At 38.4% G+C, this 17275-nt stretch overlaps 1 protein-coding gene across 1 annotated transcript in view; it reads left to right on the top strand.

Annotated features, from left to right (window-relative positions):
• Nucleotides 1-17275, top strand: part of MTMR8 (myotubularin related protein 8) — a 125863-nt gene that overhangs the window by 25738 nt on the left and 82850 nt on the right. Inside the window, 3 exon segments of the mRNA XM_037001598.2 lie at nucleotides 6202-6324; nucleotides 15862-15944; nucleotides 15946-16022. Of these exon segments, the coding sequence (XP_036857493.2) occupies nucleotides 6202-6324; nucleotides 15862-15944; nucleotides 15946-16022 (283 nt within the window).

The raw sequence follows: 17275 nt of genomic DNA, 5'->3' as shown, positions 1-17275 counted from the left end.
CCTGTATTGCTGTGTACTTTCTCGTAGAATTGCTTTAGCTTTGTCCCATAGATTTTGGGCTGTTGTGTTTTTGTTTTCATTTGTTTCCATGTATTGCTTGATTTGCATTGATCAATTGATTATTTAAAGCATGTTGTTTACCCACCATGTGTTTGTAAGTCTTTTTGTTTTCTTTGTGTAATTTACTTCTAGTTTCATACCATTGTTCTGAGAAGCTGCTTGATACAATTTCAATATTTTTGAATTTATAGAGTCTCTTCTTGTGGCCTAGTATGTGATCTGTTTTGGAGAATGTTCTGTGTACACTTGAGAAAAATTTGCATCCTGTAGCTTTGGATGGAGTGTGCTGTAGATATATGTTAAGTTCATTTGATGTAATGTATTGTTCAGTGCCTTTGTTCCCTTATTTATTTTCTGTCTGGTTGATCTATTAATGTGAGTGGTATGTTAAAGTCTCCTAAAATGAATGTGTTGCAGTCTATTTCCTCTTTTAATTCTGTTAGTATTTATTTTACATATTTAGGTTCTCCTATGTTGGGTGTATAATATTTATAATGGTTGTATCCTCTTGGAGTGATCCCTTTATCATTATGTAATGTCCTTCTTTCTCTCTTGTTACTTTGTTTTGAAATCAATTTTGTCTAAAATAATTACTACTACTCCTGCTTTTTTCTCCCTTTTATTTGCATGTAGGATCTTTTCCATCCCTTCACTTTTAGTCTGTGTATGTCTGTGCATCTGAAATGAGTCTCTTGTAAGCAGCATATAGATGGGTCTTGTTTTTTTAATTCATTCTGACACTGTATGTCTTTTGATTGCTGCATTCAGTCCATTTACATTTCAAGTGATTATTAATAGATAAGTACTTATTGACATTTTATTGTTTTCTCTGGTTTTTTAAATATCTCATTTCTGTGCCTTGTTATTATTCTTCTCTTGTTATTGATGTTTTCCTTTAGTTTATAATTGGATTTCTCTTTTTTAAATTTATTTTTTTTGTGTGTGTATTTACTTTAGGCTTTAATTTTGTGGTTACCAAAGGATCAAGGAGAGCTTCTTTACTATATAACATTCTGTCTTAAATTGCTGGTTAGTCTGTATCAGACACAATGTAAAGGCACTTCTTTTCCTTTTTCCTCCTTCTCCACATTTTTTGTGTTAGATGTCATAATCTGCAGTTTGTATGTATCTCTTGACTGATTTTGTATATAGCTGATTATGCTTCTTTTGTTTTGTTTTATTTTTGTACTTGCTTGGTAATTATTTGGTTGACTACCTTTACTGTGGGTTTATTTTCACTGGTAAAAGCTATTTAGCCTTAGGGTAATTTCTGTCTACACCAGTTCCTTTAATATATAATGTAAGACTGGTATAGTAGTGATGAATTCCTTCAACTTTTGTTTATGTGGGAATTGTTTAATACCTGCTTCAAATTTAAATGATGATCTTGGAAGGTAGAGGATTCTTGGTTGGAGGTCCTTCTGTTTCAGTACATTAAATATATCATGCCTCTCTTTTCTGGCCTGTAGAATTTCTGCTGAGAGTCTGCTTGGGATTTCCTGATTCCTGAATCCCCTGCTTGGGGATTGCTTTGGGATGGACTGATGGGATTTCCTTTATAAGTAATCTTTTTTTTCTCTTTCTGGGTGCTTTCAACACTCTTTCCTTATATCTGATCTTTGCCATTTTAATCATTATACATCTTGGTGTTGTCTTTTGAGGGTTCCTTTTGTTATGGTATCTCTGCTGCCATTACCTGAGAGTCTATTTCATTCTTCAGATTGGGGAAGTTTTGGACAATTATTTTCTTAAAGAGACTTTCTATCCCGTTTTTTTCTCTCTTCCCCTTCTGGTACCACTATCATGCAAATATTGTTTTGTTTGGATTGGCCACATAGCTGTATTATCATTTTTTCATTCCTTGAGATCCTTTTTTCTCTCTGTTCCTCAGCTTCTTTGTTTTCCTGTTCTCTAATTTCTATTTCATTTACTGTCTCCTCTACATGATCAAATCTACTTTTAAATCCTTCTATTGTATGTTTCATTTCAGATACTGTATTCTTCAGCTCTGAGTGGCCCTCTTTCATGTGTTCTATCTCTTTGTTGAAGTCCTCCCTGAGATCTTGAATATTTTCTATATATCTGTCAGTACGTTTATGACTTTTATTTTGAAATCTTTATCAAGAAGATTGGTGATCTCTGTTTCATTTAGCCCTCTTTGTTGGGCTCTGTCTTGTAGTTTTGGTTGCTCTTCCTGCTCATTTTTTGGCAGTCTTACAGACTTAGGGCAATATCTTGTCATTTTAATGTTCATTTCTATGATTACCACTGTTTTGAGCATCTCTTCATGGTTGTATGCTTATGGGATTTCTTCTTCAGTAACTTGCCTATTCTTATGTTTTGCGTATTTTTCTATTAGAGCCCCTTTTTTTTATTGAGTTGCAGGAGTTCCTTATTTAGTCTAGATAATAATCCCTTGCTAGTTTTACAGATTGCACATATTTTCTCTTATTCTGTTACTAACTTTTAACATCTTTCCTTGTCTCTAAATCCAAGATATTCTGCATTTTTTTCTAATAACTTTATAGTTTTACCTTTTACATATAGATACAACCAGAGTCCACTTTTGTATATGGGGGATCTGGTTTTATTTTTCTCCATGTACTGATACAGTTTCTCCAACACCTTTAGTAAATATTCATATCTCTTGTTCATCAATTTATGGTGCCACATTTATGGTATATTAGCCTTTCATATATACATGCATCTTTCTTTGAGCTCTAGCTCTTTTCCAATAGTCTATCTGTCTGTTCTTGCAGTAGTACTACATGTTTTTCTTTCTTTCCCTTGATATGTCTAAATATCTAATAGAGCAAGTCTTCCTTTTTTTTTACTACACTTTTTAAAGGTCGATTTAACTATGTTTGGGGTTATATTCTTCTATTTAAGTTTAGAATAAATTTATGGAAAATTGCATTGAATTTATAAATTAATTTGGGGGATGAGTGCCATGTGTATTTGATTGTTACCCATCTAAGAGCATGGATGTCTCTTTGTTTCTTTATCTTTGTGTCCTTTATTAATTACAGTTTTAATGTTTTCTGTGTAGAGATCTTGTATATTCTTGGTTAAGCTAATTCCTAGATTTGTTGCCATAGTGAATATATTTTCTTTTTTTAGAGTTTTTATTGGAATGCAGTTGATATACAATATCATATTGGTTTCAGATATGCAATATAGTGATTCAACAATGATATACATTACTAATTACTCACTATGATAAGTGTGTGAATGGCATTTTCTTAATCATCATTGCTGGTATAGAGTAATACTATTGATTTTTAAAAAAATTAAAGTATAGTTGATTTTGTAGGTTGATATTTTATATGGCAGCCTTGTTGAATTTCTTTCATTTTAGTTCTAATAGTTTGTTGATTATTTTTTTTCTTGGTACATGATTACCTTCCTTGTAAATGAAGGAAGATATCACACTTTACTTCCAGTCATTGAATTTCTAGATTTACCCCTTCTTTTTCCTCATTATATTGTCTAGGATATCTAAAACAGTACCAGTGATAGTTGGGGTCCAGTTTGTCTTGCTTGTGATATTAAGTTAATGCATTTATTTTCTCCACAATGCATGACATTCTTTGTAGGTTTTTAGTATATAATCTTTACCAAGTTAAGGATGTTTGCTTCTGTTCCTAATTCACTAACAGGTATCATTATGAATAGAAGTGAATTCAATTAAATGTTTTTTTCTGTATTAAGATAAAGCATTTGATTTTTCTCCTTTAATCTATTCATGTAATATATTACATTGAAATTTACTGATGTTGAACTATCTTTGCTTTCTTGAGATAAATTATACTTGATCAAATTTATTTTAAAAAATATACTGTTGATTTACTGATTTTTTTATTTGAATATTTTTGCATGTACATTTTTTAAGTGAAATGGGTCTAAATGTTCTTTTCTTACAGTTGTCTATTTGGTTTTAGAATCCAGATTACACTAGTCTTGTAAAATAGACTGTCATTCACATATAAATCAAGTATAAAAATCGAAGGAATAATCATATCTGACTTGATTGTTTATAGTTCATGATGTGTGATCAAAACCGAAAGTTTCTGTGATATGACTGCCCTTGCACTGTTCACCATGTAAGAACTTATTCACTATGTAAGAACTTGTTCGTTATGCTTCAGAAGATTGGAGACTGTTGAGAATTAGGCTTGGGGTTGATTAATGATTGTGCATTGAGTCCCCTATACAGATTTTATTGTTAACAGCCATTTGATCAATAAATATGAGAGATGCCCTCTCAAAAAAAAGTAGACTGTCATTCATTTTCTAATGACTGGAATCAATTGTAGAAGGTAGTCATTAACTGTTTCTTGGAAGTTTGGTAGGATTCACCTATAAGATCATTGGGGCCTAAGTTTTTACAATAGGGGGAATTTTTTACTACAATTGCCATTTTATATTTTTCTTGGAATTTTTTCACTTCTGTAGGTTTTCCAATTTATTAGTGTATTCTTTATAATGCTCTCATTTAAAACTTTTCTGTTACATTATTTCCCCTTTTTCATTGTGTTTTATTTATTGTCTCTTCCCTTTTTTTTCCTAATCAGTCTTGTCAAAGATCTATCCTATTCCTATTATCTGTAAGAGATCAAATTCTAGTTTTGTTCAACTTTTCTGTTGGGATTTTGGTGTGTGTGTGTGTGTATGTATGGGGGAGGATTCTCTGCTTATTAATGTCTATCTTTCCATTGTTTCTTTTGCTTTTATTTTTGCATTGAATGCTTAGCTGTTTTTAACCTCTCTCATTTCATAGTAAATGTACTTAAAGCTTTACATTTCCTTCCTAGTTCTGCTTTAACTATGTCCCACAGATTTTCATTTGTTGTCTTTTTTTATCATTCACTTTTAAATATTCTTAATTTTATTTATGATTGCCTTTTAACCCAAGGTTAATTTAATAACATGTTATTTTGTTTACAAACATATGCTACTTTTTGGGTGTTATTTTGTTTTAACTTCTGATGTCATTGTGTTATGATTGGAGAACATAGACTGTGTGATATTGAGCCTGTGGGATTTATTCAGGCTTCCTTTACAGCCATTATCATGGTATCCTTTTGTAAGTGTTCTGTTTATTGTCTTGAATGATTTTATGTTCTCTTTTTGTTTTTTGTTGGATGCAGACTTCTACTCTGTATATCTAATAGTTTGAGCTTTTTGGTTGTAACTGTGCAAGTGTTCTGTATCTCTATTCATTTTTTTGTTTTTATTTGCTTGATGTCAGTTCCTAACTAGAGTGTTAAACTATCCAAGTGTTCTTTTTCCCTCTGCAGTTCTGCTTCAAGCAACATCAAGCAAAATTTATATTGAAATTGTATTGTAAGATGCATATATATGTATGATGGATATGTCTTCTTGTTCAGTTGTTCTTTGTCACTTAGTTCTATTTTGTTGGATATTGAAAATGCCACTCTAGCTTCGTTTTGCTTGATATTTGCCTAGTATTTCCTTACCATCCTTTTATTTTCAACTTGTTTACATCTCTTTAAGTGTATCTCTTCTAGACTGAATATTGTTGAGTCTTTTGTTTATAATCCAGTGTGTAAGTCTGTCTTATAATGGGTAAGTTTAATTCATGTACCTTTGTTGTGTAAACTCTTCTTTGGGGCATATTTCTGGTATTTCATTTTATGCTTTCTATTTATGGTACTTTTTTTTGTTTTTTTTTCCTTTCCTGCTTTCCATCGGATAGATCAAGTTTTCTCCTGCATTATGCAAAATTATGTGTTCTATTTGCTTGCCCTCTAAGATCTAACCTTATGTTATTTACCCCTATTGATTTTTTACAAATAAAATAACTAACTTCTCTCTAATAAGATAAGTACTTTATCAGGCTCTTACATCTTATTTATCTTCCACCCATACCTACACCATCATGATAATGTCATGTATAATTTTAATCCTTCCTAGAATCCATGTTTCCCTCTCACCTTCATAATTTCTCCAGGACTGATTTAGGAAAAGGAAACACAAATCATACTAGTTTTCCACCATGAAAGGAACTAGAAAGCCTCAAGTTTTGTAGCAGATTAACAAGATTCATCTTGAATTCTCCCACTGTAATCACAGGTGGTGAATTGATAACTTAATTGGTATTTTTTCCTCAAATAACAGGTGGAAAATGTGAAATTACTGGATCATTATGTGGGTAAGAAACCAGCCAGTGGGATTCTATATCTTACTGCAGCCCACCTGATCTATGTGGAAGCTTCTGGTGCAGCCCGGAAAGAAACATGGGTATGTTCATGAGAAGAAATGTCAAAAGGTCTTGAAGAATTGTGTATACATGCTTTCTAATATGGTAGTTTGTTGAAATTTCAAGTAACACTTAAGTTCCTATAAAGCCTTTTCTTCAAAAAACCTATTCCAGGGGTTTTTTGATAGATTGAATCATATAATTTCTTGTCCCTCAGGTTAATTATTATAGTCATTGTAGGCATTTTAAACTACATGGGACTTTTCCTCAATATTTTTAGGTAGTCTGTTTTCATTTTCTGAGCTTAGTTGGTAAGCATCCTGAAATAATTTAAAGCATTGTTACCTGTAAAATGTGGCCCAAGAACCAGTAGTATCCATATCACCTGGCCTGAATCACAGGCTTGAGATTTAAAATTTCTAAAAAGCTCCCGGGGATGCTGATGGTCCATGGACTACACCTTGGATATCAGTGATTTAGACCATGTCTCTGACCAAAGACAGGGTGTGTTGTGCGTGTGTGTATGTTTCTTGTTACACATTTAAACAATGTTTTCTAATTAGTTTAGCACCACTAACATTACTTTATGCATTCCCCATCCTAAAGTAACATCGTTTAATTAGCTTAATCATTAGTCAGATTATGCTTAGATCTCCTTTCTTGCAACAAGTACAGCATGCTTATGGGCACAGCATGGAGATTAAGATTACAGGCTGTAGAGTCAGTCTCCTCAGGGTGAAATCCCAGCTTCAACATTTCCTACCTTTAAATGTTTGGCAAGTTGTTAATGTCTCACTTCCCTTTTCTGTAAAATAGGGAGAATAATACCTTAAGAGAATAAAAAAGTTAATGTAAGTGCTTAAAACAGTGCCTGATGTATAACAAATATTACAGTAGTCCCTCTGTTGGGAAAGTTGGGGTTCCTATGGTGAGGATCCTCACATGAACCTAAATTGCTTGAAGATGTAACTGGCTTGCTGCTCAGGTATTAGTTGCACAATCATGGGCAATAAGCTATTATTGACTGAATCACTATATAAAGAGTTCTGCCCATAGCTCTGGGCGGAGGCAGAGATGAAGGAGGATTACAGACCTGAAGACTGTTGGATGCATACGTATTTCTAGTGCTCAACCTGTCACCAGGAGAACAAGCAGGGTAATAAACCCTTACACCTCAAGAATGGTCCATTTTCATTCCTCAGTCTCACTGAATCCACAGTGAACTTGTCCGGTGCTGAAACCCATTGGCAAGACAATTGGTAACACCGGCAAGATTCATTGTTGACCAGTGAACAGAACAGGCTGCTCTTATGGGAGGGGTGCTTCAGCAAACTGCCCCTATGAATGGGGAGACAGTTGAGTGTCCCCCAAGGGGTATGTGGTCTGCAGTGGCTTGCCTCCTAGAGGGCTGAGCCCCTCCCCAGGATTGGAGGCAGGTGGAGGTGACACCTGAGGCAGTAAAGATAGCCCTTGGTATAATAAGTAGGTCCTTTGAGAAACAGAGAGCCTGTGAGGTGGCGGGAACTGTGGGTTGGCTGCTTCTCACAGCATTAAAAAAGTCTACAGATGAGAAAAACATGCTCCTGAAAGAGACACAGGAAATGGCAGCATGAGTACGCAAGCTGTGAACTGTGGATTCATTGAAGAATGAAATGACATTGATATGAGAGGAGGCAGCACAAGAATGCTGGCTGTGAGGTGCCATTGAGGAGGTAAAAAATTTGTTGGTGACTGAAATGGAGTTAGTATGAGGTACTGTGTAAGAGGTAAAGGCCATGAAGGAAAACGATGGACCCCTGCAAAAAGCACAAGAAGAGGCAGTGGGAGAACATGAAATGTGAGGTGCAGTGGAGGAGGTACAAGATTCTTTACAGAATGAGACAGCAGCACTGCCAGGGGCTCTGAAGGAGGCAAAGGCCATGGCGGAGAAGGACGTACTCCTGAGGAAAGCACAGGAAGAGGCACCATAGGAATGCCAGCTGCAAGGTGTAGAGGTGAAGGTAAGAGAGCTGTTGAAGACTGAGCTAGGACTGCTGCAAGGCACTGTAGAAAAGGTAAAAGGTGTAGCAGAGGAGGCACTTGGGGAAGTGAAGAGAAAGGGGCCATCAGCCTGGGAAGTGGAAGAGCTGGGAAAGATGAAGGGGTGGACCCCTCCTCTATTGAATGCATGCCCGGTTGTAGTCAAATTAATGCACAGCAACTAAGGGTTCCTCCAGGAGAGGTGCAGCCCCTTCCCCTGGTCTTGGAGCACACTATGCTCCACTCCTATACTCAGGCTGAGCTGGTGGAATTGGACTCCCAGTTTGGGCAGAAGCCCTCGGAGTCAATACCAGCTTGGCTCCTGCATCTTTGGGATTTAGGGGTGAATGGAATTGTTCTGTCTGGATCAGAGATAGGAAAGCTGGCTTCCCTGACACTTCATCCTGCCTTGAGGCAGCAATTACAAAATGCACATCAGACCCCAGGAAATCACTCCTTCCTTGATTGGCTTATGGCTGCATTTCATGCTGTGTGGCCAAATTAGTGTGATTTACCATCTTCCCCTGCTAGATGGCAGATGAATGCTGACGTGCAAGATGTTATGGGAGCTAGGCATGAAAAATTCCATCTATAGTCCAGAGAATTATGGTCTAGATAAGGAACTTTTTACTGCAGGGATGAGAAATGTGCTTCAACTGGCTCCTACATCCCTCTTTCGTCCTCTAGTGGTCATTCTTACCCCTCACTTACAGCAACCCATAAGTGGGATTGCCCATACAGTAGCAGACTTAGGAGAAGCTGAAGTAATGAGAGAATGGAAAGAAATAAAGTCTGCTACTCACAAGAAGAATTTAAAGGGCCCCATGAAAGTTGCAAGGACCCAGATATGGGTTGATTTAATTGGCAGGAGCAGACAGAAGGAAATTAGATGGGAAATCAAACAGAATCTTACTGGTGCTGTGGGAAGCTGGAGCAGCAGTACCAGCCACTAAGAACAAAAAGGCAGATACCAGAGACAGAGCCACAAGTCTAGCCTGTGTGTTTGCAAGCCCTCCTGCTGGAGAGCGAGCCAACCTCACTTGAACCTACACAGGAAGATGATTGGGGAACATGGTATGATTGAGGGAAAAGTTGAGGCACCTGCCCTGACAGATTGGGGGGGAACAGAGGCCTCATGTTGAAATATCTATCCATTGATCCCCAGTGAACATACAATGTGTCCTGGCTCTGGTGGACACAGGGGCTGAATGTTCACTGATTTATGGCAACCATTAGTGGTTTCCTGGGACTCCTGCTATTGTAGATGGATATCGGGGTAAGACTGTCAGAGTGAAACAAGCCCAAATTCCTTTGGGAATAAGGTGTCTATGCCCAAAGGAGTATACTGTATATATCTCTTCCATCCCCGAGTATATTTGGGGTATAGATATCCTGCACGGCCTATGGTTGCTGACCACTGCAGGTGAGTGCAGACTGAGAATACATGTGGTGAAGGCAGTTCTGAGGGGGCATGCGAGGCACCCGCCCATAGCTTTGCCTGTGCCTAAGCGGGTGACTAATACCAAACAATGCAAAATGCTTAGAGGGCATAAAGAAATTGGAGAAACCCTCCAGGAACTGGAAAATGTAGGTATTACAAAGCCCATCCATAGTCCTTTCAGTTCCCCAGTGTGGCCAGTAAAAAGGCTGGATGGCTCCTGGCATATGACCATTGATAACAGAGAATTGAATAAAGTCATACCCCATATGCATGCTGCTGTCCCCTGTATTGCAGACCTGATGGATACCCTCAGCCACAAACTAGGAACATATAATTTTGTGGTAGATCTTGCTAATGCCTTCTTTTCCATTGACATTGAGCAGGAATGTCGGGAACAGTTTGCCTTCACGTCGGAAGGGTGGCAATGGACTTTCACCATCCTTCCACAGGGATACCTCCACAGCCCCACCACCTATCATGGACTTGTAGCCCAGGACTTGGCAACATGGGAGAAACTGCCAATGGTGTGGCTGTACCATTATGTTGATGATGTCATGCTCACATCTGATTCTCTTTCAGATCTAGAAGGTGCAGCATCTAGACTGCTGCAACATCTACAGGAGAAAGGATGGGCTGTGAACAGCACCAAGATTCAGGGATCTGGTTTGTCAGTCAAACTCTTGGGGACCATCTAGTCAGATAAAACTGAAGTTATCCCAGAAGCAGTGATAGATAAAGTCCAGGCTTTTCCTACCCCTACAACTGTGGCATGTTTCCAAGAGTTTTGGGGTCTTCTAGGCTACTGGAGAGTGTTTATACCGCAGTTGGCACAAATTCTGAAACCCTTATAACAGTTGGTATGAAAGGGCGTCAGGTGGAACTGGGATGAGACATGTGCATCTGCCTTTACTATAGCAAATGGGGCAGTCAAGGCTGTGCAGGCCTTGAGTGTGATAGACCTATCAAGGCCCAGTGACCTGGATGTTCATGTGACTAAAGACGGTTATGGCTGGGGTCTCTGACAGTGATTTGAATGAAATCGTCAACCCGTTGGATTCTGGTCACAACTATGGAAAGGGCCAGAGGTATGATACACTTTGAAAGAAAAACAACTGGCTGCCATGTGTCATGTGTTGCTGGCTACAGAACCCATCACTGGAATGGCCCCGATAAGGGTAATAACCACCTATCTCATCTTGGGGTGGGTACAAGACTGGACCCAAAAGCCAAGGAGTGGTGTGACACAAAGGCTTACACTGGCCTAGTGGGGTGCATACCTACCGCAGTGTAGTGCCTTCTCTAGTAGGCCCTTGAATGAAGAACTCCAATGCTTATTGGAGCAAGTGACATATACTAGTGAAATGTAGGAAGAATTTAATTTAGAACTATTTTAGCAGAGAGTCCTTATTGGGATGAAAGAGCCCCTATACCTGAAGATGCATGGTACACAGATGGCACCAGCCATGGGAAGCTCCCAAAATGGAGGGCATAGCTTTCCATGCTAAGAGTGAGAAAATATGGTTGGAAGATGGTGAGAGGAACAGCAGTCAATGTGAAGATTTGTGGGCAGTGTGGCTTGTGATCATCCAAGATACCTCCCCTATAGTTGTCTGCACTGACAACTGGGTCATTCTAACAGGGCTTGACCCTCTGGCTACCGACATGGTACCATGCCAACTGGTTGGTTGGTCACTGACCCATTTGGGGGTAAGAATTGTGGCAAGACTTACAGGCTGGTGGTCAGATTAAAACAGTTACACTATATCATGTGATATGTCATTTGCCACTGGTATCCCCAGGAAATGATTAAGCAGATAATCTGGCCCAGATACATTGATTAGAAGGAAAGCCTGCCTCTAATGTAGCCCAATGGTTACATCAGCATTTGTTGCATGCGGGGCAAAAGACAATGTGTGCTGTAGCCTGTTGGTGGGGCTTGCCTTTGACCTTCAAAGAATCTAGTAGAGCCCAGCAGGAGTGTGTCGTGTGCTCCAAAAGGGACTTACACCAAGTTCCACAGCAAAATGGGACAATAGCTAAGGGGCCTATACCCCTCGTCAGGTGGCAGATAGACTATATTGGGCCTCTACCTGTATCAGAAAGATATTGATATTGCCATGACTTGTGTGGACACAGCTACTGGACTTCTGGTTTCTTTTTGTACATGCTTTACATACCAACAGACAACCAAAAGAGGCCTGGAGCATCTCTTTGCCACCTATGGCTGACCACATGTAATTAAGAGCAATCATGGCACCCATTTTTCTGGACATGCACTGTAAGAATGAGTGCAACAGTTGGGAATCAAATGGAAGTTTCATGTGGCATACAATCCTACCATAGCAGGAATGATAGAGGCACAATGGTTTGTTAAAATCCAGACTGAAATCAGATACCAATAGGCTCTGGGGATGGTCAGTCTGCTTATGGAAGTGCTACAGCATTTGAACAAGAAGCCCCAAAAGGGAGCCCTGAGCCCTCTAGGCATGTTAGCACATATTGCTGCCTCTCCTATATAACCGCAAGTACAAACCAAGGAAGAATCGTTGAAACTGAGGTTTGGCCACCTGAATAATATCTTTCTGCCAGCACCAACTGCACTAAACCCTGGAGAATCCATTGAGTGGACGTGGCCTTGGACCTTTCAACACATGGACTAATGATGGCTGGCTCTCCTGGCACCCTGGGGACAAGGCCTGGAAGCTGGCCTCCTGTGTATTCCTGAAATAACACCAGAGTGGCCCCTAAAGATCATAGTAGTATATCCTGAATGGCCAGAAGGTAGGAGTATCTTACCAGGGAGTTTTGTTTTATCATTATGGCCAGTGCATGCACCTCCAGTAGCATTATCTATAGACACCTCAGTAATCCCTATGGGGAGAGGAGTAAAAGTATGGTACACTAGACATGGATGCGACCCCCTTCCTGCTAAAGCCCTATCACAGGACTGCTCTCTTGCATGCATCCGAACTGATAGACAAGATTTGCCTATGTTGGTGTCATTAAAACATGTGTCTTACACCCTTAAGGTCTTTGTAGATTGGGTATACGCCCTAGCCAAAAGACTGCTAATTGCTGGGGTGCATGAAGCTCCCTATATCTACCACTGCTAAGTTTGAGTCATGACCTCATCTGTGTGGAACTGGTTTTGAATATAGCTGGAATAACCTCCTTAGGCTTGAGGATTATTATAATTTTTGTTACTTGTATCAAAATTTTGTTGTAATTTAATTTTTGTTATTATCTTTATGTTGTTGTTATACTCTGTTGCTGTTGTGGCATCTGGTTACTATGCTCCAGCTTTCTCGCACAGGAACCACTGCAGAAGATTGATAGTGTGTAGATTGTGAAGTGAGGATTCTGGAGGGGTGGAGTGTGGGTAAAATGGAAGTTCCTATGGCCAGGATCCTCACCTGACCCTAAACTACTTGATGATGTAACTGGTCTGCTGCTAGGCTACTGCTTCCACACCCATAGGCACTGAGCTATTATTGAGTGAGTCACTATATAAAGAGCTCTGCGCAGTGCTCTGGGCAGAGGCAGAGACAAAGAAGGATTACTGAGCTGCTGACTATTGGATGCAGATGTAGTTCTAGTGCTCGATCTATCACTGTGAGAACAAGCCTGGTAATAAACCTATCTACCCCAAGAACTTTCCATTGTCCTTCCTCGGTCTCACAGAATCCATAGTGTACTTGTTGGGGGCTGAAACCTATTGGCTAGACACCCTCCTTATCTGTGGGGGATATGCTGTGAGACCCCTAGTGGCGGCCTGAAATCATGGATAGTACCTATTTTTAGATTTACTATGTTTTTTCCTATCCATACATAGCTATGATAAAGTTTAATTTATAAATTAGGTAACATAAGAGATTAACGATAACTAATAGTAAGTGGATCAATTATAACAATATTTAGTAATGAAAGTTACATGAATGTGGTATCTCTCAAAATACTTTATTGTAATGTCCTCACCATTCTTCTTGTGATTATGTGAGATGATAAAATGCCTACATGATGAGTTGAAGTGAGGTGTATGACATACGCATTGTGATGTAGTGTTAGGCTACTATTTGACCTTCTGATGATATATCAGAAAGAGGATCTTCTGCTTCCAGACTGTGGATGACCATGGATTCCTCAAATCACAGAAAGCAAAATTATGGATAAGGGGGAACTACTGTATATAAGTATAAAATAAATTGAACATGCATATGAAAGAAGTATTTTAATACATTTTAAAATACCATGAGCTTTCCCCATATGAGATTGTACCTTGCTCCCTTTGTTGTGATGAAAGGAATGTCAAAAGAGAAGTCAGGAGAGCTGGTTCTAGCTACACTCAGCTGTGCACTAATTGGTTATATGACCTTGGGCAAGTGACTTGCTCTCTGGGCTTCAATTTCCTCATCTTTATAATGAGGTCATTAGATTCTATAATTAATAAGGACTCTTTCATTTCTAACAGTTTAACAATCAGTTCTTTAGTGCAGTGCCATAAGCCTTTCTCCTTCCTACCTGCATTTATAGGCAGCATACATGTCCCCAGATTTTTTCCTACTGGAAATTATTTCAAACTCAGTGAACTGGATCTGGAAGAGGGTTCCCAGTACATTATTTCTATATGTCAAAGACGGCTTATTTACCCATTTAGTGCTATTTATGAAGGTCTTCCCAGCCCTAGTCTCCTTTACGTTCTCCCTCTTCCCAGTTTTCCAGTTTTTTGCCTGGCACCTGATCTGCATGATCAGTGTTGTATTACCCAAACACAGATCTCCCATATTGATCAACAGGGCTTTGATTTTCTTTAAATAGATGATATATTAATTCCTATTATAAGTTTTTGTGGCCCTTCCAGAACTTCCATGGCAGGAATTGAGTTTGACAAAACAAGACAAATTAAGATGGAAGCTCTCTACTAAGAGTATGTAAAGGTCCCCATACATGCTCCATTCTTAGATAGTGGAGATGTCTTTTCCAACAAATTGAAGCAGGGTCTTGGAGTGTGTTGGATAGAAGAGAAGAAATAACAGTGATCAGAAAGCCATTCCAGGCACAGGACAGGGAGTCCAGAGAATGAAAAGAGTACATTCAGGCTGTAGTTGCAAGAAACATCAGAGACACAGGAGGAGAATACTAAAGGCTAAAATGTAAAACTATGATTCCTTGACTTTTTGAATCTATAAAGAGAGAATTATATTATTTGGATACAGTTTTTCTTACCTGTTCTCTTTCCATGCATTTCTTTTTTGCTGGCATCATCATGGGCAGGAGTAGTAAGGCCAAAGATTTAATCATTCAATTTTTAAAGTCAGAATTGTTAACTTGTATTCCCATGAGAAACAACTTTATTAGCTATAGTACAAAACTTATGTAGTTACTTTAGTCCTTAGTCTTACACAGTTTCTACTCATTTCCTAAGTTACTCAGGTAAAATTTCCTCCCAATTCATTCTTCACGTTGTTGTCACTAGAGTCCAAAGTGTGGGAGAGAAATTTTCCCCTTTATATTTCCAGTTAAATCCTAATTCCAGGACTGCAGTTTTTAGAATTCTTAGATAAATAACCCTAGACTTGGACTTCAACTACCATGGTTCAAATCCTGTCTGTGTCACTTCTTGGCTGTGTGACCTCTGATGAGGAATTCAGTTCTCAGAGCTTTAGTTTCTTCATTGTTTAAATGGGATGATTATACCTCAAAGGGTTATTATAGGGATTTAATAGTTAATGGTCATGGACCACCTTGTGAGCAATAAATCTTGATACTAATTATTAATCATTTTAATTATTAATTTTGTAGAACAAAAGAAAGTCCGGTTTTCCTCTGCTATAATTGTAAACTCTGCCACAGCATGCTAGAAGCTATCTATTCTGAGCCAGTTCATCACAAGTGTCCCATAAACCTGTTAACCTTATATCCCTAAGGAGAGAAAAGTTTTATAACACTGCAATTTGCTTCTTATTGCTTTACCACTATTTACTTCTGTTTGAGATAAACCCAGTTGTCCCATTATAAAGGATATTTGTAAACTCTAGATGTGACTGAGAGTCAGGTACACTGATAGTGATGGACCTAGTGCATGTGTATGAATTTATTTTGGTTCTTTTATGTTTTGTAGATTGCACTGCATCACATTGCAACTGTGGAGAAGTTGCCCATCACTAGCTTGGGCTGTCCCCTGATCCTCCACTGCAAGAACTTCTGGTGGCCCACTTTGTTTAGACTCTGATGTTGTGTGCCACGAGGTTTATATTTCACTACTCAAGCTTTCTCAGCCAGGTAGTTATGGTAGTTTTTTTATTTAAAATCATTAAAATTTTTCTCAGAATAGCATAATGGAAATATCATGGGCCAGGGAGTTAAACAGAGCAGAGTTTGGATCTGGGCTTTGCCACTTAATAGCTGCATGGTATTTGGAGTTATATTACCTCTGAACTCAGCTTCCTCTCTGTAAAAGTAGTTTTTGTATAAGTTGTACATGGGGTTGTTTTAAGAAATGCTTAAATACATTTGTGCATTTTACTCTGCTTGGTATATAGTAGATGTTTAATAGATGTTATTTCCTTCTCTTTTTCTCTCTTACTTTAACTATCAACTTGTAAATCTTTCATCAGTTAAGGAAATAAAACTGCTTTAGAACAAAATGTATCCTGTTATCCTGCAAGGTTTATGTTTGGACACCTGTTCCCACCCCTACCTTCAGTTCCAACTAGAAGACTAGTCCTTAATAATGCAGCTATCCCTGCTTCCTCTAGCCTCACCCTCTCATCTCCTAGCCCCATTTCTAGGTAGGTAACCCATCAGCTTCCTCTGATTTTAGTCTGTGGAATTTACATTCTCTTACATTTCCCCTTCCATTTTCTTTCATCCTTTCCCCAGAATAATTCCTCAGAATTTTTGATATTTTTTTGACAGAGGTTAACTGTCATCTGACCTGTGACTTCATAAGGCTTAGGCAGACTCCATCTATTTCTGAAAAGTTCTTGCCACATAAATTGGTCAAATGAGTTATTTATTGCATGTTGTATCCAGTGAAGGGAGAAAGTGGGGTTGACAGGAAGAAGAGAAGAAATGGCCACTTATTGGCCAGGAGCAGGTAGTGGCCTGACAGGTAGAATGCAAGAACCCTGTGAATGTTTTGTAAAATGTTACCAAAAACAGTGCAATTAGGACATTGAAGCTCAGTTAAAAACTTTTGGTAAGGATTACTTCCCCATTATGTGAAACCCTAAAGTTTCAGTTAAGTCCATTATCCAGCAATTCACAGGATGCCAGGAAGAGCGTTCCTTCCTTGTACTGATATTACAAAAAATTTAAACATTTAAAAAATAAGACTGTGAAACAGCATTCCAGTTATTATTCCTTATTTTGTTTCCTTTAGGCAATCTTGTACACAAATCATGGTCCTTTTCTGGGGCTGCTTGGCAAACATTCCCTCATGGAAAAGCAAATCTAGCTTTTTTTTTAGCACTATTTAGCATTATTCTTTAAGTTTCAATCATTGTCACTTTATTTTCATGCCTATCTCTCTT

This window comes from Manis javanica, chromosome X (assembly GCF_040802235.1).
Source record: "Manis javanica isolate MJ-LG chromosome X, MJ_LKY, whole genome shotgun sequence".
Classification (NCBI taxonomy): Eukaryota; Metazoa; Chordata; class Mammalia; order Pholidota; family Manidae; genus Manis; species Manis javanica.
Note: the sequence above shows the minus strand (reverse complement) of the source record. Positions and strands in the feature narration are given on the sequence as shown.